This window comes from Panthera pardus, unplaced genomic scaffold (assembly GCF_024362965.1).
Source record: "Panthera pardus isolate Hobbes unplaced genomic scaffold, ASM2436296v1 HiC_scaffold_3, whole genome shotgun sequence".
Lineage (NCBI taxonomy): Eukaryota > Metazoa > Chordata > Mammalia > Carnivora > Felidae > Panthera > Panthera pardus.
In genome coordinates this window covers 16,202,933-16,225,581 of record NW_026526876.1, presented here as the reverse complement: position 1 = coordinate 16,225,581, position 22,649 = coordinate 16,202,933, and the positions used below count along the sequence as shown (strand labels likewise).

The 22,649-nt window shown below is 56.9% G+C and overlaps 1 protein-coding gene and 1 non-coding gene across 4 annotated transcripts in view; both read right to left on the bottom strand.

Moving 5' to 3' along the window:
* CYTH1 (cytohesin 1) overlaps positions 1 to 22,649 on the bottom strand; it is a 79,758-nt gene that overhangs the window by 10,879 nt on the left and 46,230 nt on the right. The window contains exons 1-9 of one of the 3 annotated variants that reach the window (XM_019466046.2): positions 19,346 to 19,690; positions 9,655 to 9,737; positions 8,323 to 8,387; positions 6,707 to 6,773; positions 6,297 to 6,415; positions 5,905 to 5,985; positions 5,387 to 5,499; positions 4,298 to 4,446; positions 3,804 to 3,916 (exon numbers count right to left, since the gene is read on the bottom strand). In XM_019466046.2, the coding sequence (XP_019321591.1) occupies positions 3,804 to 3,916; positions 4,298 to 4,446; positions 5,387 to 5,499; positions 5,905 to 5,985; positions 6,297 to 6,415; positions 6,707 to 6,766 (635 nt within the window). In that variant the 5' untranslated portion in view covers positions 6,767 to 6,773; positions 8,323 to 8,387; positions 9,655 to 9,737; positions 19,346 to 19,690. Of the gene's footprint in view, positions 1 to 3,803; positions 3,917 to 4,297; positions 4,447 to 5,386; positions 5,500 to 5,904; positions 5,986 to 6,296; positions 6,416 to 6,706; positions 6,774 to 8,322; positions 8,388 to 9,654; positions 9,738 to 19,345; positions 19,691 to 22,649 lie in introns of those variants that run through there. The other 2 variants (XM_053893370.1, XM_053893369.1) reach the window with 2 other exon arrangements.
* On the bottom strand, positions 2,311 to 2,412 carry LOC128774343 (U6 spliceosomal RNA). Its single transcript, XR_008418924.1, has one exon. It is a non-coding gene; the product is annotated as a U6 spliceosomal RNA (small nuclear RNA).

Sequence of the window (22,649 nt, the reverse complement as noted above, 5' to 3'; positions counted from 1 at the left end):
GTCAGCACGCGCACGCTGCCCACCCGCGGGGGGCCCTGTGCCAGCGCCAAGCGAGGACGGACCCCCTGCGGCCGTTTGCCAGTTGAGGTGAGCCTGTGCCTCCGGTCCCTAAGGCCCTAGGGCATGAATCAGGAGAAAAACCGCAGGTGGAAATAGGACATGCATGTGGAAAATGGGAGAGGCTGGGCAGCATCGAAACAAACGAGGATGGCAAAGAAAACAAGGAATATATTTAGAACTGGAGCCGATATGTTATAAAAAGGAAGCCCCCTCCCCCACTCGAGGGCCTGAGAAATCGGCTCTTCTGCCTCCTGGGCCGTCATCCCCACGCAGGGCTCTGTACGCGGGACACCTCGACCATGCTGACTCCCACGCGCTCCCCCCACAGGACCACCCAGGGGCACTCGGGGCTTCGGAGGGCATGGAGGGGGGGTCAGATGCGGAAAGGAAGAAGGTGGAAGGAAATCCAGGAGGAAAAGCGAAGCCGGGAAAGATTCCCTCCCTGATTATGAAAGCTTGATTTCCCCTGGCAATCTGCTGCGTTACAGAGACCTCTGCCGTGAGGGATCACGGAGGTCCCGGGGGGACATTTCCATGTTGAAAGAAACAGACATGAAACAAGCAGACAGACCAATGCGCGCACCTAGGACAGTCCCTGTGGAACTCACAGGACCCCTCCCACCCCCGTGCCGGCCAGGCGCCCTCTTCCCTGGAGCTGACAACCCCCCAGAAGGTTCTAACGGATGTCACCGTCGGGGCTGTTCTTTCTACGTGCAGCTCTCCGCTCGAGTAACGCTGGAGCACACACTTGAGGGGCTCCTCCTCTAGGAAAAACATACTCCCCAAGTCAGCAAATGGAGAAGAGGTACCAACGACATGACTCGAGGGCCAATTTTGGGTTTTTAACAACAGTCATTGAAAAAGAGGAGGGAAAAAAACAGAACATGAAATACGGAGCCAAGGTCGTAATGCGGGTCCCCTCATCCCCAGGACTTCTGGGAGGGGCTTCTGGGTTTTGTCTTTTTTTTTTCCAAGTTGGCATCACTTTGAGTTTAGGAGATGCCATCTCCCTGTTTCACGCAAAGGCAAATGTCCCGAGCTGTGTCACTTACTTCCTGTCCCGGTGTGCCTTCTGCTCAGGACATACCAGAAGCACACGGCACTGGGAAGGCAGACCTCCCTCCCCTTCCTCCTCTTCTCCGCCTGAGAAATTACCGTCACTCACGGGTGCCAATTTGAATGCAACGCACATAGAATTCGCCTGGCCAGTCTTTCCAAGGCAAGATCCAGTGAATTCTCCCTCTGCGTTTATAAACCCACCCTTCGGACGTTTTCCTGCATTACTGCCGTCAGGAAAGTTTCCGTATTCCACGGCCTGGTACCTAGCTGTCTGATGCACCGTGTGCTCGTCCTGAAAGGGAAAACGTGAACCCCCGATCCTGAGCAGTTCCCTAGGGACTGTACAGTAAGTTAGAAGCAGCATTAACACTACCACCAGCGATTAAAAAACAAAATGACCGAAAGTAACAAAATAAAACGCTGCGGCGAGTAGAGTGGCCTTGGCAGAGCGAGCGAGCAGGTTGCGGGGTGGGGTGGGGGTGGGGGGGGGTGGGTTACATACCTCCTGGAGTTTGGGGCAAGGAAAAGGAGAGCCAAAATCATGGAAACATACAAATGAGGGAGAAAAGAAAATTAAAACAAAGAAATTAAACCCAACTCCTTAACCTTTAAGTGCAACGTATCAGTCATTCATGCCTGCCCGGGGGAGTCAAAATCGAAAATCGCTAGCGGGACACCCGCCACTGCCTGGCGCGTGAAGGGGGCAGCCGGTCCGAACCGCCACACGCCAGCCGGGGAAGGCAACGTCCGTGGCGCTACCGAAAACCGGGCCCCCACAATGCTACAGGTCGGTCCTCACAAAGCTAACGTTTATCAGTCCATCCAGAGCCCAGAGCTGAGAGAGTCTGACGATTACCCTGGGGAAAATTTACTGTCTTTCTTCAGATGCCGACCGCTTCGTGAAGCGTGTGCAAGAACGCACACACACGTTCCCATGAATACATACGTCCATGTGTGTGCACACAAGAACACGCGTTCTTATGGCTACCTGCAAACACAGACACACACACACACCGCTGCAGGCGGCCGGAGGCCCTGCCTTCCGCAGCCTGCGAGCACACGGGGGTGAGTCTAAGCGGCCACAACGAAAACACGATGCGAACGGTCGGTTCCTGGTTTGGAGGAGGTTTAGAAAAGGTAATTCGAGGACCTGAAAACAAGTCCCACGTTTCGTTAATGTTTTTTCCTTTTAAAAATACAGGATGCCTCATGAATTTACATGCCATCCTGGGGCAAGAGCCAAGATCTTCTCTGCGCTGTTCTAATTTTAGCACCTGGGCTGTCAAAGCTACCACTCAGCATTAGCACCGAAACAAATTTCACTGGAGGGGAAGTAAATCCAAGCTTGGGTGTACTTTCCAATTTCCAGTGGGTTTCCTCTTAGCTCGACCCGCCGGGCAGTAAAGACACAGAGCGGGACGGCGGCCTGTGGGGTGAGCGACTTTAGAGCCTTATCTTCAAAGGTTCTACTGGCTTTTGAACACAGGAGAAATGCTGACTCACTCGAGAGATGGTCAAGCCTCTGACCAGCGCTTTGAGGAGAATTTATAAATTAAGTCATTAGACCGAAACACAAGGACTCGGGACGTGCTTTTTAAAGGAAATAGAAACCCTACCGCTGCCTGGACTAGTCAGAAATGAAAGATTCCGTCTCAGCGGCTCCCAGAGGGGTCAGAGCAAGAGGGAAACAGCTTCTGACTTCACCGGGACCAGCGGCTGAAATGGGAGAGGGGGATCATTCTGGCAAACGCCTCCTGACGATGAGGGAACCGTACATCAAAAGGCGGAGGCACAAGAAAATGGGAACGTATGCGTTCTCTCAGGCCCAAAACACCGCCGTGACTATGTCCAGGGGCCCTCCCCGTGTTCTGGAACAATTAACGAAATAGTCACGTGTGGGCATGAATGTCACGAAAACCCTACTGCTTCTCCTATTGGTGACTCTGCCACCTGCACACGAGGCAGGACCACAGACCTCAGCAACATGGCCTCACTTCTGGCAGAGGGGAAGATGAATACTTTTTTTGTTCTTTTTGGGAACGGGAAAAAAAAAACCGTTAGGGGGGCTGATTTGGCTGGAGAGGAGGCGGGGGCGGGGGGACCACTGCCCGAGAAGGAGGAAGACCGCTGTGGGTGGCGCTGCAGCCAAGGGCTCAGGTTTGCCATGCACACTGCCTGTGGGAGCCGGATGCAGGGGGAGGTGATGATGCGCTGGGGGGGAGGGGGAAGCGGGAGCACCAGATACGCTTGGTGTGACGGCAAGTGAAGAGACGGACGCCGCTGGCCACCCTCCCGGGGACTGAGAGGGCAGAGAGACGAAGAGGGCCAGGTCCTCTGGGAGCTGCCTCGCAACAAAACCTGGTCGATCACCTCCGCGGTAAGACCGTGGAGCGCGTGCCCACGGGGGCCGTGTTCACGCAGAGTGAGTCTGTCCCCAGCGGCATCTACATACCCCACGGGGGCACTGCGCTGACCGTGCGTTCGCTTCCCTTCTGGAGACAGAGCTTGCTGGGAGAGTGCGAGTTCACGGCAACTCGTCTGCGCTCTCCATAGCGCCTCCTGTCACCAACCCCCACCACCCCACAGCATACGTGTGTGTGTGTGTGTGTGTGTGTGTGTGAGCGCACGCGTGCGGCCGTCCTAAGACTCTGCGTCGGGAGTCCTAACCCAGAGTGCATTACTTACCGAGTTTCAACAGCCAGCCTTCTCGGTCTGGATTGAAGAAAGTGTGGGTGAGGTCATTCCCGTCGTCTTCTGGGATTTTAAAGGGTTCGTTTTTTATGCTCTCATACAGATTCTGGGATAAAAGAGGACACTGCATGTCTCTGGTTCTAGAAGGATCTTCCCCCCCCCCCCCCCCCTTCTCTTCATTCACGCAATAAGCACGTGTTACGGGCCACACGTCTGTTAGGAACCAAGAACAGCAGAGCGTGACCAGTGCTGCCTTCGGGCGGCTCCCAGGGACAAAATAAATAAGGTGCCTCGTGGATAATTAAGAAAGAAGGAAAGTAGCCGGACTTGCACTCGCGCTTTGAGATTCAGACTCCTAAACCACTGCCCTGTCCCCCAGCGAGCCCCCCGGCCGGCCACACTGCCCGCGCCTTCACGGAATTCACCCACTTAAGCGACAGGCCTTTCTCCTGTCCCCGTCCCTGTCTCCCGGTCAGAGCGCGCTCACCCGGAGCAGCTCCTCGGGCAGATCTCCTCCGTCGTTGATGCCGCGATTCATGGCGATGAACCTCTCCACGGTGGGCTTGTCTTTGACGTTGGGGTTGTGCAGGCTGGTGTTCAACATGATGATGGCAAACGAGAGGACGTAGCAAGTGTCTAAAGAGAAAAGCAAACAAACGATCGGAAACATCCCACCTGAGGGAACAAGAAATACCCAACGAGATCAAGAACACAAGACGTGCTCTCGAAAGAACGAGACCAATCCACACGCCCGGACGCCCTCTAACTGAAAGTTACGTACCACTAACCAAAGGGGGCGGGACACAAAACGGCGCGGCGACTGTTCAGGCCTTAAAGGGGAGTATTTTTCAGATCGCTAAAGGAGAGCGGGTACTCCGCAGACAACCCGAAAAACAGCACAGCGTAGAAGAAAGAAAACACGGAACACCTACGATGCCACCACCCGGTGACAACTTATTTCCTCCATCACACGAACGAACGGACGTGCCCACCGGCGGCACGTGACTAACGTACCTCAGGACGCACCCTCCTGACGGAACTGGAATCGGAACAGACACGCTGTTTTGAATCCTGCCATTTTGCTAACCTTTAGCATCCTCTCGGGGCACTAAGACCTCTTTTTGTACCCGTAATTTTTTTTAGTTCTTTTTTTCACACCGAGGCAGAGCGGACGCACAGCGTTCCAGCAGTTTCGGGCGCACGGCACGCCGCACGTTACTCCCGCCTGTCACCACAGCGGGATCACGGCGGTACTGACCGGAGTTCCTATGCTGCGCTTTCTAGTTACGAGATAAGCCTCTCGAACTTCTAGTTACAAGACAAGCCAGCCACGGAGATGAAGAACGAGACTCGTAGTGGTTGCAGCACGTGGCCGAACTCACAGACACTACGACGTAGATCCCCACCCCCTTATCCCTCCTCCCTGGGCTTCTGGATCCTCCCCAACTGCTTACTATCGTAGCCAACGTCTAAATCCGCGTTCCGGGCGTGAACCTTTCGTTTTGGGAACTGTCCCGAGCCGAGGAAGGATCTCGTGCAAAATGGCGGTCAGCACCGGGGAGCGGGACTGCCCTACCTGTGGACTGGAACACGCCGTTATTGCACCGGCAGTACCGCTGGGCGAACGCCTCCATCATCCGGTCGATCTTCTGGGCCTCTCCCGGCAGCCGGAAGCTCCACAGGAACTGCCTGAGTGGTGAGGACGGGCTGGGTCACTGGGCTGCGGCCCGGGGAGACCCCCACCTTCCGCAGGTACGGCTGTTAACACTCCCCGTGGATTTGAATCCCAAGGGACGAAGGGAAACCTGCTGGCTGCTGGCTTCTGAAGCGCGCCAACTACTGACTTCCTGCTCTAAGACGGGGAATCAAAGGGTTTTCCAAGCCGAAAATTAGAAAAAAATTCACGGGGCGCCTGGGTGGCTCAGTCGCGTAAGCGTCCGACTCCGGCTCCGGTCACGATCTCACAGTTCGTGGGTTCGAGCCCCGCGCTGGGCTCTGCGCTGACAGCTCAGAGCCTGGAATCTGCTTCCGATTCTGTGTCTCCCTCTCTCTGTGCCCCTCCCACCTTCTGGGGCACCCTCCTCAAACACTCACCGTAACGCTTGGACGAGGTTAAGGTCAGTGAACTCGTGTAACTCCACAAACGCGTGAAGAACCTGGATATTAAACTCGTCTCTATCAAGAGAAACAAAAGAAGCGGGGGGGGGGGCGGAAGTCAGGCACCGATTCTGAGAATCAGGCCGTCCCCAGCCAGGCAGTTTTCCATGCCGAGTGCCACGGTCCCGTGGGCTCCGCACACACGGCAAGGAAGGAGCCACGTCCCTCTGTCCCCACGCCACCGCGACGCCAGCCACCATTCCCCAGGAGAACCCTCTCGGTGCCAGTGTGGCTACCGCTGCCGTAGGACAAGACTCTCTTCAAGGGCTCAGAGGGTCCCGGAAGCCCCGACCAACCCACTCTGCCACAGGTGTCTCTCCAGGCCTTACCTCTCCCCCAGGTAGTCACCAATGGCTGTTTTGTTGAGGCCTTCCCCTTTGTACAGGAACTGGGCGAGGTCCTCGCAAGCATTCTTCAGCAGGTCGTTCTCTATCAAGAACTGAATCCCCTAGAAAAGGCAGCACAGACGCCAATGACGCTCACCCGGGAAACATCCAGAAAGGAGGCGGAAGGGCAGACAAGAGCGGGTGTGGGCACTCTGGACACACAGGGAGTGTCTAATAAGTACTCGGCGGCTGACACACGGGGTCGGGGGAGCCCAGCTGAGGAGCCACGGCCTAGCGCGGACCACGTGACGCGTGCTCTACAGAAGGGCAGGGAGCTGGGACGGGCGCCGCGAACTCTACCGAGCGCCGCAGAGACCCCGTCGTAGAGCCCGAGGGCTCCGGCAGCACCTTACCTTTTTAGGGTCCATGTTAAACTTCTTCCTGCCCATGGCCACCTGCTTGTTCCTCTGCATGTTCTTCCTGAAAAACAAGCAGCATGGCCGTGTTGGTGCGCCAGGCGGTCGGGAAGTTCCGAGAGCCCGCCATCGTCCCCGCCTGCATCCATCCGCCGGCTCACAGGGATTTCTGGAAACCCTACCCAGGAAAGCACGGGCCCACGTAGGGCTCAGCGTGGCAGGTCGGCTGGAATCCTGACCCTGACGCCACGTTCATTTGCTCCTTCTACCCCACCTGTTTCCTTTTTTTTAACGTGACTTTTAAAGAAACTTTATTAAGGTCGCGCGTACATATCATACGATAAACCCATCTTAACTGTACATTCGAACGACTTCTCGTAAGCTTACGAGGCGGTGCAACCATCACCATAACCAGCTGTAGAGCATTTTCACCACCAGCAAGGGTGCGCTGTGTGAGCTCACCGTGCGTTACCTCCCTCCGCCCGTCCCTTTGCCCACGGGACAAAGGCCCGTGGCCTGCAGCCGCCTCCCGTTGGCACCATGTGACGTCAGAGCGCAGGAAGCACTCCCACACACGCCTTCTTCTGCGCACGCGTTCATCTCCCTCGAACGAACAGCGGGGCGCTGACCTGCCGGCCACGGCACGGGCGTCAGCCTCACGTTACAAGAAAGTGCCACGCCGTCTCCCCACGGCCACGCGACTCTGTCGCCAGCGCTCGCCGACACCAGGGACCCCCGGCCCACTCTCATCTGGGCCGTCTTCTCGTTACCGATTTGCACGTGTTCCACACACACATTCTAGAGGCAGATCCTATTTCAGACACGCGTCTTGCAAATGTTTCTCCTGGTCTGTGGCTTACCTAGTCCTTTCTTTTCACAGCATCTTTAAGAGCACAAGCTTTACATTTTGACGAACCCTAATTTATCCGCTGCTTTAAAGCTACAAATTTTTGTAATGGCAGGTAAGAAGGTTATAGTCCCAAAGTGACAACGCAGGGCCTGAAAGTGATGAGCTGGCCACTTTCTGCAGAACGCGGGTTACACTAATCTCTAATGGCACCTCCCACAGCCGCTTAAAATAACAGAATCAGATGGTCTTAGGAAGCCAGACAGGGGACTTAGGCTTAGAAAAATACAGACGTGTAGTGAGTTAGAAACAGCCCCGTTATCGCATTAAGTACTTAGAAAACGGTCTGGGAACCCCATTCAAAATTAAACTCTGGAGTCACTGACGCTTCACGTGGTTAACCCGCAGACGCTCCTTGTGTGGCGCTATAATGTCCTGTCTACGCGCTCTCCTCCTTGGAAATGGTGCGGGCAGCGTTCAGCTTTTCCTTGGCACAAAGGGAAAACAGAAAGTCTAAAATGCGAACACCACGGACAACGAGGGAAGAAACGGCAGTGACCACAGTCATTTAAGGGCTATTTCAGGCTTTGGGGGCCTTCGGGGTTCCCTGGCTCCACCCCTGCACCCTGCAATGATGTGGAAAGCCCCCACGGTCAGAGCCCCCGCACTGAAGGACCCCAGGGGGTGCGTGTGCTTGCTGGGGACCGAGGACAGAAAGCGCACTTTCTCCGTCCGTGTGCCGCCAGCAGGGGCTGGACAGACTCACCTTTCTTCTGTGGACCCCAGGGTCTCGATTTCATTAGCCACGTCTGCTATCTCATCCTTCAGCCTCTACAAAACAGACAGTCCGGAATTACCAGGGGGGCCTGGCGTATCTCCTAGAGCTCCCCCCAACCAAAACAAGAGCAAATAAACCAAAACGAAATAAAGACAAACCAGAAAAAAAAAAAAAACCCTTAACGTGGAAACAGCGGGAAGTTCATCTGTTCGACAAATATTTATGGCGCTCCTGCCAGGAAGGAAGCGTTCCGGGGAACCAAAGGTGAGCAAGACGGCCCCCGACCTCGAGGAGCTCACGGTCTAGGACAGAACTTCTAGTCGTGTGCACTGTGCAAAACACAGCCTTCCCACTGAGACACGGCAGCCCGGATACAGCCTCTCGGAGCCCAGCAGGTGTCAGGAGACTCGGGAAGAGCTGCCCAAACGCCCAGGCTGCGGGGCCGGGGGTGCTTGGCCCGGGCCGACACAGCCGCCAAGCGGCCGGCAGGGGGATCGTCCGTCCCACGCTCCGGCCTTTGCAAGGCAGGCAAGCAGACCCTCGGACTGGACGGGCTGGACGGGCGCGGTGAAGGGGGCTCTGAGTGAACGTCTGCTCAGACTTCCTGGCATTTATCAGTGAAACAGGAATCCGAGAATTTGCGCAGATGATCAAAGATAGTGAAACCACACCGGAGCAAGTCTTTCCTCTCCACACTGGGCAGCTCTGGGGTCACAGGGTGTGTCCCCTCCCCGCCCTCCCCTCTCCCGAGCTCCCTGCCCCGAGGGCTAAAAGAGCCCAGCCAATGGCTTCTATGACCGACTTCTACAAAGCCTGGCGGTTACACCAAGGGGCTTGGAAAAACTCTGGTGAAGCAGCCATGGCTGCCTAGGCGTCTCCTAGGGACCCGCAGCCACGCTAAGTCCCGGGTGAGCAGGACCTCATTCCACCCTCACGGCAACCTATCAACGCGCGTCTTCGTTGTCAAGTTCAAAGAGCCCGGATCCTCGTGTCTGAAGTCACTCCTCCAGAAAGAGGCAGCGCCAGAACCAGACGCGGGTCCGGGCCTGACCTGAGGTCGGTGTTCCAAGCGCCTGAGCCTCACCCACACCCCACGCGGCAGCGCGGGCTCCACTTGGGGGTCACCTAGGACGGCGGACCGGCCGGGCGGGGCCTTCCCAACCCCTCGAAGAGTCCACTTTCTCACGGGCGGAGCCGAAGTGACCGTCAGTAACGAGGCTCGGCCCCGGGCCGTGGGGGGGGTCAACTCCCGACACCTGGTGAGGAGGCTCTGGGAAGGACACCTGTCACACCGCACGCGTCACTGCTGGCACCGCCTACCTGAATGTCGGCCAGCAGCTCCTGCTTTCTCCGCCGGATGTTCTCCAGCTCCTGACGCTCCTCTGCTGTCAGGTCACTGGGAACTACAAGAAAGGAGGGAAACGTTACTAAGAGAGCTTTGTCACCAAAAATAAACAGACTCCGGAGACCACAAAAGGACAAGGACACCACGGCAGCAGCGAGAAGCCCGTTTTGGAAACGGGGACAGCTCTGGCTCCCGTTCGTTCGTTCACCGGCTTCACCAAAGGAAGAGAGCACCCCGATGAGAGAGCCGCTCCGCTCCACGAGCGCTTGCCATGGAAACGAGAGGGAAAAGGCGGCCTGAGGTCAGGTGAGGTTGGCCAGGGATGAAAGGACTGTCAGCCGAGCCCTGGCCATCTTCAGCCCTTACAGTGGGGGCACGTCAGGCCCCGGCGAGCCAGCCTCTCGAGGCCTCGGCCCCCTCGCCGGGCCCACCCCGAGCCCCGAACCACTTCCGTGACACCTTAAGTGGGGAGGGGGCAGCGGCCGCGAAACCACGTGAACGCTTCGGTGCCATTGCTGGAGGGGGAGGGGACGGATTACACACGTACAGAGGAAAAAAATCTCGAAGGGTGTACCCCCCACGGAGTGCTTAACTCTGAGGACTGGGTCACGGAGACTTTTCTCGCTGCTTTATGCCCTTCCGGTTGAGCATGGTGTTTTTAGACTTATTTGGAGAGAGAAAAGGAGACAGAGAATCCCAAGCAGGCTCTGTGCTGTCAGCGCAGGGACCAATGTGGGGCTCGATCCCAAGAACCGTGAGATCATGACCCGGGATGAAACCAAGAGTCAGAGGCTCCGCCGACTGAGCCACCCAGGCGCTCCTGTTTGATTATGTTTCAATAAGCTCTCATCCTGGGAACAAAGTGCCGAATTCACAAGCACGGTTCTCCCCACGAAGCACCTCTTCCTCTGAGACCGCCTCTCCTCCTCGCCCGTAAGCACAGGGACGCGGGATGGGAGCCCGCGGGTGACCCTTCTGAACGTGCTGCGGAAAGCCACACGGTCCGTGGGGAAAACGAGCGCTGGCAGCGGGAAAACCGGGGCTCAGATCCCGGCGCCAGCCCACCACACACCAATCAGGGTCACTTTACACAAGTCACTTGGCCTGTTCGGGCCACACGCTGTCACCAGCAAAGCAGGCGCACACCCTCACCCGCTTCATCGGGCTGCCGCACGCACGGAGTCCAACGGAGAGAGTGCCTCGCGCCCCGCCCGGCGTTTAGCGGGAGCCGGAAGGTGGTGGCTTCTGCTTCCTTCGGGACAAGAGCAAAAGGCACCCCCGTGGCCTGATGCAGGCGCCAGCGCTCGGATGCCTGCACACCCACGCAGGCGCCGAAACGCATCAGAGCCACACCACGTGGTACAGGAGCCACGGCCACACGTGGCTACGAAGCACCTGAGATGTGACTGGACCAGTCTGAGATGGACGGTGGGTATAGACTTTACACAGAAAGGGAAATATCTCTCTGATGACGGCTGATGTCGATTACATACTGAATTCGTAACTTGATAAATAAAAGATGACTCTAAGTGGCTCTCACGCGGGCTACTAGAAAGTAACGCTGCCTATGCAGCTCATATCACGTTTCTTTTTGTGTTTAATGTTCATTTGTTTATTTTGACAGAGAGAAAGAGAGCAGGAGTGAGTCAAGCATAAGCCGGGAAGGGGCAGAAAGAGAGGGAGAGAGAGACTCCCCAGCAGGCTCCGCACAGTCAGTGCGACCGTGACCTGAGCCAAAACCGAGAGTCGGCGCTTAACCGACCGAGCCACCCAGGTGCCCCTACGGCGTATATGTTTCTCCCGGACAGCACGGAGCTGGAACAGCAGCCCTGCTTGAAAGCGTAGGACCCACGACTCTCTTTCGAACCGTGACACCGCAACTTTACGGCACGCAGGGGCCAGTTCCCTTCCCCAAACGTTTCATGAAAATCACGGAAGACAACACAAGAGGGTAGAAGCAACACACACAACGACGATACCCACAGCACAGGTAACTTATAGCTCCATTAGGTAAGCTGGCTTTTCGTTTTTCTACCCGGCTTTCCCCCACCCTTGTCCAGAAGTGCCCAAATTTTAAACTTCCCCAAGACGCACTGAAAAATGCACTTGCCATCACGACCCGATCTTCTCCACACACGACGATACCAAAACCGTGCCTTCCCCATGCGAAGCCCACCGACGCCATCATTTTACCCTTCGTTTTCTTAACGGTGGCCGTGAGGTCACAGCAGAACTAATGCATGGGGTCCCGCTAACGCTAGAGGCTGCAGGATTCCGGCGGACCCCCGAAATCCAGGCTGGGTCACCCTCCAGGAGTGGCCTCGCTGTGTCCCTGAGAGCCCCGAGGGAGTGCTCCCCTGTGAGTCACAGATCAGCTCTAGTCAGAGCCAACCCTACTTTGAGAAACCACACAAAAGGCGAAACACAGATCCTCCCTCCTAGAGAAAAGCAGGCTTTAAAGGAGTTCATTCTAACGTTTCTGGATTTCACAGAGCAGATTTTCTAATCCACGAGGACCGGAAGGTCCCTTTAAGAAACAATTTCCGGAGGTCCTGGAACACAAACATTCGTTCTAACATAACAGGTTTTGAAAATTTGAGGCGACAGTTCGTTTTTAATAGCCGTTCCATGGGGGAGAATCATCAGGCTTTGAGTTTGAAGCCAGAGACGGCTTAATCAGATCAGCGAGTCCCTGCCCAGGCAGAGGCAAGACTAAGGTCCTCAGAATGAGGCTGACGAAAACCAGAACCATCGTGTAGAAAATTTATATCTCAAGAGCGCTGTGCGCCCCGAGAAACCGATTTTTCTCGTTCCACATGGAAACTCTCTGTGGCTGCTCTGTTTTCAGAACCTCAGCACCCAGCTGCTCTGGGTGAACGCTCACACACGACCGTTTCTCTAGAAGGCCACCGTCTAGTTTCTGTGCTCTAAATTCAGAATGTGCTGCTGGCCCTCCCCCTTCCAAGGTACTATTTTAGAAACAGTAAAGGCATTTTTACAAAGCTATAAGCCTACAACATCAAAGACTACGGGGAGAGGGGCCACTGGCAGAAGAGATTTCAACGAACTTCTGGGACAGAGCAAGCAGAGTGCCGACCCCTTCTGGAAGGCCTACTCCGCGTGTGCCCACCACTGCCACGTCCACAGCACCCCGCACACCGAAGATCTTGCACACGTATCCGCCCGAGGCAAAACAGGAGAACTGGGCCAGCAGCTAGGCTGGGGGACCTGGGTGCTGTCCTACAGCAAAGGAGGGCCGCGCCCAGGCGGCCTGAAGCAGCCCCCCCCCCCCCCCCCGCCAGCTGCACACGAGGCCCACCCCGCACGTGGAGCTCCCATCGAACCTGCCCCGTGTCTTTCCTGCACCCACGGAGGCAGCGGAGCCCACGGCCCGAACCAGAAACAGCAAAAGCCCACCCTGGAGCGGAACAAAAGAAAACTTGAAAAGAACAGAAAACCCTGAAAGAGGGACAGCGAAAGAACACACTCCTAGAAAATAAACGTTTTTTTTGTCCCCCCGCCAGAAAAGGATTACAAGATAAAGGTGAGGTACTCCTGCAGAATAGAGTCAAAGCACTTGAAAATAGCAGAAACGGACTCAGTGTCCTGAGGTCTTTACAAATCCCACAGAGAAACATACGTTGTCAACGTTCGGAAGTTGGAAAACAAATTCGAGAACTGGAGGATTAAGGAGGATCCTAGAACCTCCGTGAGCAGGAAGGGAAAGGAGGGTGTGGCTGGTTCGTGCTGGACCCTGGGAGACGGGAAGGGCTTTCAAGGGTCCACACGGGAACCACTCTGACCCTAGAATTCTCAGTCAACTGGGAGGGCAAAATAGAATCATTTCAGACAGAGGAGGACTCCACGTTTATCCCCCCGTGCTCCCTCAGGGGGAGGAAAACGTGTTCACAAGGATGGGGCTCCCTCGGGAGCACACACCCCCACACGCATGGACGGAATGACCGGATCAGAACAGGAGACCGAAGACGGGCTGCGAGAGCCGCACCCCAGAGAAGCAATGGGAAGGCAAGGGAGGGGTCCTGGGCCTTCCCTCCACAGCACCAGGATGATCACTGGAAACAGAGAAAACGACACCGAGGGGGAATCACGAGGCAGCCACGGCTGGCGGCAGGCAGCGGAAGGTAAGGGGAGTCCACTGGACCTGGGCTCCCGAGGGGGGAGCCCAGCAGAGCACACGCGGGCTCTGGGCCGAGCCGCAGGAACATCCTCGCGACGGTGCGGCGTACCCGCCGTCACCTTGCGGAGCCGGCCTGCACACACAGCACAAAGGCTAATGGAAATCACGCGGTACCTGCAGCGAAGGCCGGGGGAGGGGCGAACGGAAAGGCAAGGAGGGCGCCAGGCACCTGCTTACAAAAAGCAGCGACAGACCTACAAAGTCGGGAACGAGAAAATGACGTCGGAAACGTGCGAATGGAAGTTCCAAAGGTGAAAATACAGGGACCAACAAATGGGACAGGGGGAAAGTGAAGAGGAAGAGGACACACGGTGAGAGAGGTCAAGAGACCATCTCTGACGCTGATAAAATAATCAGCGGGATGAGAGTATTAATATGCATGAGGCAGCACCTACCGGTCGCTGAAAGCCAGAAAAAGTTAATTACTAGGGGCTGCTTCTGGGGAGTGGGTCTGGGAAGAGAGAGGGGGGCCAAGGGCTCCTGAATACTCGCTTAAAAAAAAAAAATACACGTAGGTGCTACTGCATTTTTAAGACGAAAAAAAACGTTAATCTACGTTACCAGGAAAGACGGGCCTTCCATGTCCCGGTGGCCAGAAGGAAGCAGCTTCTGGCTAATTTGCAGTGAGAACGAACACGACGTTTGTTCACATGTACTCCGATGCGGTCTCCTGACATTAACCACAGGCTCTCTAAGCCCCCCTGCATCCCACACTCAGCCACCTTACATCACAGCACCGCTTCCCTTCTGGTTCAGCAAATCTTCCGAGAAGTTTTCTTCTTAAAGGAGGGCAGCTTTAGATCTCATCATTCTCGTGCAAATGTTCCCGAGGCAAGGAAAACCCCAGCACTTAAGAAAACGGACCACCTGCACTTAGCCTCTCATCAGGGTAACGTGCCCCGTTCAGTACAAGCCTTCACCCCCACATTGCCCAAGAGGAAAACAGAGGCCACGGGGAAAATGCTTCGTGTCACTTTATAGCAAGAAGAATAGAAACCGTGGCTGGGGAGCCCAAGGGGTGAGTGACCCAGCCCAGCCCACCCCGCCCCCGCCCCCGGGTCCGGCAGGCCGCTTGCCGGGCTGGAAAGGAAGACACAGCCACATGCACCCCGAACCCAGCGTTGCTGGAAAAGCAGCATGGGCCCCACGAAGGGCACATATCCACGCCGTGGCTTTCCCTCGAAGCCATGAGGGTTAAACTGTAAAAGATGGGCTGATGGGCCAGATGGCAGAGCAACAAACAACTCCTCCCTCCCCCGACTGCCACGTGCTGCAGCCACGCTTCTGTGCCAGGAAGGCGGCTGAGCCCCCTTCTCTTGAAAAGAAGGGCAACCAGGGAGGCAGCGGCCTGAGCACAAAAGGCGGGGAGCAGAGCGCCTGGGGGTCTGGGGGCCTCGGGAATGACTCCCGCAAAGGTTCACTTACAAGGTGTCCCCCTTACAGCAGGGGGACCGGCCCGGGATGGGCCCTCCCCAGTCCCTCGCAGGGTTCCAATTGAACCAAGGGGATTAAAGTGCCCACAACAACAAGGGGCCATTGTGCTCAGCTGTGAACAGAAAAGCCACACAAGGGAAGCTTCCATTTATTTCTTTATTTCAATGTTGCTCTGCAGATTTTACCAGCAGGCAGAGCCCCTGAGCTGAAATGCGCTCCAACCAGCAGACACAAAGGAGGACTGTCTTAAAGGGACAGCTCCCATCAATGCGCACATGGCGCAGCCACTGCCCCCCGCTCAGCAGGTGCCCGGCCATCCGCCGTGAAGTTCAACAGAAAAGGCAGCTCTTCAGATGGCAGTCTCTGCTCAGCAGGAGTGCCGGCAGCCGCCCACCCGAGTGGAGGACCCTGTCGTACATCCCCGGGGCGCTAAAGATGTGCTTCCTTCCACGGGCCCTCCGGCTACGCCAGCTCCCTCTGCCTGCCTGTAAAGCACAGCGCTTGTCTTCTTTTTCCAATCCTAATCTTCACCCATCTTATATACAGGCCCTGCCTTTCGGTGGCTAAGAAGGGTCCAAATTTAAACCAGCACAGCAGGGAAATGTTTTAAGCAAAGCCAAGAGTCTAGAAAGGCGCTTCCCTTCCCCCCAAGTGTGGAGAAGGTAAACACACAGGAGAAAACACCCTGGTCCAATCCGCCCCCACCCCGCCCCCAAGCCAGGGGAGCGCAATGTTGTGTCCGGACACAACCCCGCCCTCCAGAGAGCACCAGCGCCTGAGGAACCCCAGCTAACCGAAGCCAAACCCTTTACCGACCTGTACGTTTTCTGAAACACAAAAAACACACAGCCTCAGAAACCTACGTGAGCCCCACCTAAAACAGCAGCAGCAGCAGCAAAGTGAAACATCACGCTTCCTTACACCGTCTGGAAGCTGCTGCCAGCTCTAGAGAGAACACAGCTATTTACTAACAGCTTTGGGGTTCACGAGTGCGAAGCCGGGGAACCGTCCGTGGGAGGAAGGCAGATTCTCTCCCCTCCCCAGACCCAAGGCCGAAGGGCCGGTGCTCACGGCCCCCACACCTGTGCTCACCGTCCCAGCTGGACGCTTCACGCGGCCCCGCCCGACGGGGGTGAGTCACCGGTGTCCCCGGAAATCCCCGAGACTCGCAGTGTGAAGAGTTCAAACGACGAGAAAGAACTCAGGCACAGGAGACGGACGTGCAGCCAACTTTCACAAAAGTCTCGATTCCAAGCTGACACGAGGAACCCCTGGGATCAGACCTCAGACGGGGAGAACTCAAGCCAAAATGGCAGCACGACCCAGGGACCGGGCACCACGCGGAGATACGGACCACAGACAGCTGTAAGGATGAAGGGGTTTCACTGAGAGCCTCAGCTTTACAGACAGGCCTCAGGACGGGGGTCAGAGGGCAAGGGGCGGGGGGCGGGGGGGCGGAGACGGACGGAGCACACGGACGTGGCCGAAGCCGGGAACCCGTGGGCACCCGCGAGCCAACAGCACACGTGATCACGTCACACCTTCACGGGAAGTCTGCCAACTTGAGACAACCGAGGGCTTTCCTCCCTGCGAGTCAAAACCACGGCAATCCTTTGCAAGAGCGAACACTGCGCTGTCACCTCCAAAAGCAAGGGAATTCTGACACCTGCCCCAGCGTGGATGGACCTTGAGGGCAGCACGCTCGGTGAGGCCAGCCAGTCGTGAGAGGCCGCGTGCTGGAGGATCCCACTTCCGTGAGGCCCCTAGAGCAGCCAAATCCACAGAGACAGACAGGAGAAGGCAGGGGGCAGGGGGCAGGGGGCAGGGGGCCGTGGTGCTACTGGGGACAGAGTTTCAGTTTTACGAGCCGGAAAACTTCTGAACGCTGCTCACACGACGATGCGAGCTGGACCATACGCTTACAATGATAGATTTTGTTTTGTGTGCATCGTACCGGGATTAAAAATAAACACACAAAAAGTGAACAGCAACATCCCGACTCCCTCGTTTCTGCTTACTGTGCTCGTCTGCCACGAATGACTCATGACTTCACTTTTGTGTAGAGTGATTTAAAAGTGTCTCACTGCCAACTCACGGCCTAGGAGATTTTGAAGGAATGTGCAGACACGACATGGACGGAAAAGGGTTAAACTAGCGTGTGGCTAACATAACGTACTCAGCACAGAGAGGCCCGAGGCACCTGCTAACAGACCAGGAGAAGAGCAGATACGTTAATGATTTTATGACCATATTCTGCATCTGTACAACAGAGTTTGGATTTTTTTTTAATGTTTGTTTCTTTTTGACAGAGAGAGGGACAGAGCATGAGCAGGGGAGGGGCAGAGAGAGAGGGAGACACAGAATCCGAAGCAAGCTCCAGGCTCCGAGCTGTCAGCACAGAGCCCGATGCGGGACTCGAACTCACGGACCGCGAGATCGTGACCCGAGCCGAAGTTGGACGCTCAACCGACTGAGCCCCCCAGGCGCCCCCACATTCGCATCTTTAAGAAAAACTCTGCTCCCACCCCGGTCGGCTCATCTAACCACTGCCCTAATGACTCAAGCCTCCTTAGTTCCGACGAGAAGCTATCTGGGCTTGGGGTGGGAGGGGACACTTGCTGGGGGTTTTCCTCACCTAACTAGTCCTGTGACCTTGGGCAAGCCACCACCTCACCCTGCCCCACGAATGGGCCTGTCATCATCACCGCCCTTCTCCAATGACAGAACATGTACTGAACAGCCCCACAGACACCTGGCTGGTTCAGTGGGAGGAGCGTGCAACTCTAGGTCCTGGCGTTGTGAGTTTGAGCCCCACACTGGGTGTGGAGATTCCTTAAAAATAAAATCTTAAAAACCAAAACAAAACACAGACAGCCCCGTAAACTGTCCTGGGAAAAAACAAGCTATTCTACCATCGTACCTTACACACTAAAGGGAATTGACACATTTTATCTAATAAATCCTAGAACTCCAAGACTAGCCAGCCAACCAAAGGGAAAGGAGGTCAAATTTCCAGGTAGGAAAAGGGACGAAGTCATAAAATTGTACCCTAAAAGTTTGCTTGAGAAAAACAAAGTTAACATCTGCTTTCGATAAATGCTAAGAACTAGAAAACAACCGTTTTAAAACCCTCCCCCTTGTCTAAAGCCCGGCAGCTATCACGGGATCCAGCTGGAGGTCTGCAGCAAGGTTCTCGCCTGCATTCAGACGTCCAACCTCCGTGTGCAACCTCCGTGTGCAAGGCCGGGTGTGATCACAGAGCAGGGAGCAGAGCCGCACCACCTCAGCGGGAGAACCATTTTCTCACACTGGCCTCCTTGACACAGAGGCAGAGCGCTCAGCTCTGGGGGAGCCCCCCAGACACCCCGAGTCACCCGGGCTTGCCCCCCTGTCCTCTGAGGAAGGGGACAGGCCGCAGGCACCCTCCGGCTTGCCCAGCTGCGCTGCCACACCCCTTTAGTCCAAAACAGGGGCTCCGTGCAGGTTTTAGGAAGCCGGTTCTCTCTCACTTTGCCTGTTCCTAAAACCTATTTGGATGCCGCCTCTTTGTAAAGCCCTTAATTTTTTGCACACTCAAACGTTCTCAGCCGGTCTAACAGCTGCAAAGGACCCCGAGGATCAAAGTGAACGTGCAATTCCAACTCCTGGAAGGAGGGCTACCCGGACCCAGGAACGGCTCCGCTGGACTCCAAGACTAAAACAGAAACTCACGGGGTGGGTCCAGGGGACAGAATCGCCCTGAATCCGTCCCTCTGCTTCCTGCTGTCCTAGCATTTCTCACCTCACCCCGGAAGGCCACCGACATCAGTGATGAGCTTCTCCCTGAATCTCAGGCCGAGGGTTTGGACACCTGCCCCCAAGGAGCTAGCGGAAAACCCTAGGTCGGGGGAGCGGAACGCGAGACCACGGGCAGACGTGCGGAGACAGCGGCGCAAGCCAGCCCGGCTGCAAAGCGTGACCGAGCGGGGCCCGGGGTCCGCACACGGGGCGCGACCCCCGCGACGCGCTCACGCACCCCCCGCCCGGCCTCTTACCCAAGGCGAGCCCCTCTCCTGCAGCCCCAGCGTCCTGGCAGCGCCCCCGTCAGAGCCTGGGCAGCTCGCAGCTTTCCGCTTCAGAGGCCGCGGGGGGCCGGCACCGCGACCCCATCGTCCCGGGCCCCCGGGAGCTCCCGCAGCCCCGGGCGGACGGAGGGACGGAGCGAGCACGGCATGTGTGACAGCAGCGGAGAGGAGGCGGCGAGGAGACAAAAGCCGAGAAGCAAGCGGGGACCGAGGGCGGAGAGGGAGCGGGTCCCGGCGGGGAAGGCCGGCCTGGACAGAGATGGCCGCGCGGAGCTGCCGCCAGGCTGCCACTCGGCCCGAGTGCCGGGGGCTCCTCGCGGGCGGGCGTATTTCCATGAATGTGATTACAGCCGGCCCCTCCTACTACCCCCCACGCGGCCTCCTGGGGGAGGGGTGCGCCGCCAGCTCGCAGGCAGGCTGCGCTTGCTCTTCCCTCCCCCCCCCCCCCCCAGGAGCAGAAGGCTGATGGCTGCTTCCCTGGGAGGACGCAGCGCTGCCGTCAGGTGCCCTCTCATCACCGAGCGGACAAACGGAGGGCACCCCCGGAGCAGGCAGTGACGCCGACCAGACCGGGTCCACACGGGCGCGCCGGCCTTCCTGGCGGAGGGGTCACCTCCCACTCGGTCACCAGAGGCTGTAACTCACATTCCAGCACGTTCTGGATAGGAGGCGCTCGGCAGGTTGAATTCGGGGACAGTGGCTGGGACAGGACACATCACTGCGGCCCGAGAGCTCTCAAACTTCGGACAGCCCGAGGACACCCCAGGAGCACCATGAAACACACACACTCGGACCCCCGGACCCCAAGACGCGGGCTCCACGTTAGACCAGAACACAGGATGACCCCGGGGCAGCTGTGCACAGGCCACCCGGGGAGAAAATGCTGCCTTTGACTCACAGGGGCAGACACAGGCCTCAAAAGCAAGTGCCAAACAAGCAAGGAGAAAAGACCCAAGAGGAACCGTTAAGCACAGATCAGGGCTCTCTGACCCCGGCGGCACTGCTGACCTCCTGGCGGGTCACTCCCCGTCCTGGGGTGTCCAGGGCGATGCAGGGCTGTACCCCTGGCCTGCACCCACTGGACGTCGGAGGGCCCCACCCCCCGGCCCCCTCCAAATGTGGCAACCAAACAGGTCTCCAGACGCTGCCCAATGTCCCCCTGAAGGCAAAACCACTGCTCCAGATAAACAAGGGAGGGGAAAAAAACCCCCAAAAAAACATCCCCACACCCTCCCCCGACTTCTGCTAGGAGGTGCCCCCACCCCCACCCCAGCCCTCGCCACACTAACGTGGGTTCCCTTCTCTGTGGATTCCTCGTCACCATGACAGGGTCACCAGACCCGACCCAAATATCCCAACTCTGCAGCCCAGCAGAGTCTTTTAAGAAACAGCCATATGAACGGTTTTATTTTTGTGTCAAAATGGCAGTTCTCATCTACAAGAATCATAGCAAGTCTACGAGAAATAAACACGAAAACTATTTATAAACTCGTTTTAGACTGCAAAAGGAAACGAGCTTTCTGCAAAGGCAAAGACGGACCGTCACCCCTCCCCCACACACTCCGGCCACCCCTCCCCCCCCCCACCCCCGCCCCGGAGGGTCCGCCGCAGGGGTTTCATCTGCGCAGATGGACCTCATACTGTAAATGTACAACCACAGCTACGTCCCTTGTTTGCAGCATTACTGATGTTTACAAAAATACACACACGCAGCAGGCGGCTCCTGACCTCTCCCCTCCCGTGCAAGGCTCACTGCCACCCACCGCCCACTCCTCCTGCTGTGCAGGCAGAGGACCTACAGCCCGCTTCACCGGCAGCGCGTGAACCTGGACAAAGCTCGGCCTGAATGTGGGCCACGGGCAGCTGGGAGCAGAGGCCACCAGAGTCCATTCCGGCACAAACAAAATGACCCACAAAGTGAGCGGACCGGAAGTCAGACGAAAAAGCCGCCAACGAAAGGCTGCAGCATGGCCCTCCTCAGAAATAAAGACGAAAGATGCTAAAATAAGTAGCCCCATGATCAAGGTCATGAAATCACCGTGATCAAAGAAAAAGACCGTTCAAAGGCCAGTAATCTCAGGAAATCTACAAGCAGAGAAAATTAAAAAAAAAAGGTTTTCTCAGACTGTTAATTCAACAATCTTAAAAAAAAAAAAGTCCATACCACCCATAAACAAGGCGCCCTACTAGTTACCGTAGAAGATACAGAGACGCTCAGGGATGGTTTCAGCCCCCCAAGAGCCCCCTTCCTTCTGGAGGAAAAAGAAGCGAGTACGTGCAAAGAAACACTAGCAACAGGTGCCGCGGGGTCGGGCCCGTGAACGCAGTGGCCAGCTGCCGGAAGGCTCCGCGAGGGGCCGAGGCCAGAGCCGGGCAGCAGAGGGCACTCCAGGCCGGGCAGCGTGACAGTCGCACGGGGAAAGGGGAGAAAGAACACTCTGGAAACGTGTGGAGAAGCTGGAGTCCCACCGTGTCCTCTGAAGGTGACACCAAGACATCCGGACTCTGCTGTTGTTGAGCCGGAGAGAAGCACTTCAGGTGCGGTGAGAAGTGGCGGGGAGGGGCGTCAGAAAGAAAGAGCGGGCTTCTCAGCTGGTCACGGTCTCGAAGGGACAGGGACAGGGACACAGGGCGTTTGTCCAGTGGCAGTAAAAACCTGGGTTCCGAAGCGGGAGCAAAGAACTGAGTGTCCTCTGCCGCCCCTAGCGGCTCACGCCTGCAACTGCAGGCTGACACAGGGCTCCCCCACACAGGGCTCCCCCGCGCAGTGCTCAAGGCTTGGCTGGCCCTCCGTCCTGCCCCCGCTCCCGCTCTCCCTCGGCCAGCGCGGCCCGGGGCGCCCGGAACCGGCCAGTGACCCTTCACCACGCGTGCGGGGGGAAGGCGGCAGCACTCACTTTACTTGAGCCACAGCTTCTGAGGTTGGAGATAAATCACCATCTTTCAATTCATCCAGGCCCCACACGGGCTCATCCTAGGTGTCGAGGCGTGAGGCACGGCAAGTCCCAGCTGACCTGGGCAGCGGGCCCCAGCACGCAGAGCACCTGATTTCCTGTCCCCCCCTCCGCCCCCCGTCCGTGTGACATGGCAGCTGAGGCGTGGAGCTCTTCAACACTTCCGCTCCATTCCTGACCCTTAAAAGTGCTTAACTTTCCTTTAGTAAAAGGGAGAAGCATAAATACTTCTCGCCACACATCTGTTCCCACCGGGCAGGGCCTGAAGGTCTCTTAAGAGAGCAGCGCTTTCTACTCTAACCCCAAAGCAGAAAAAACCC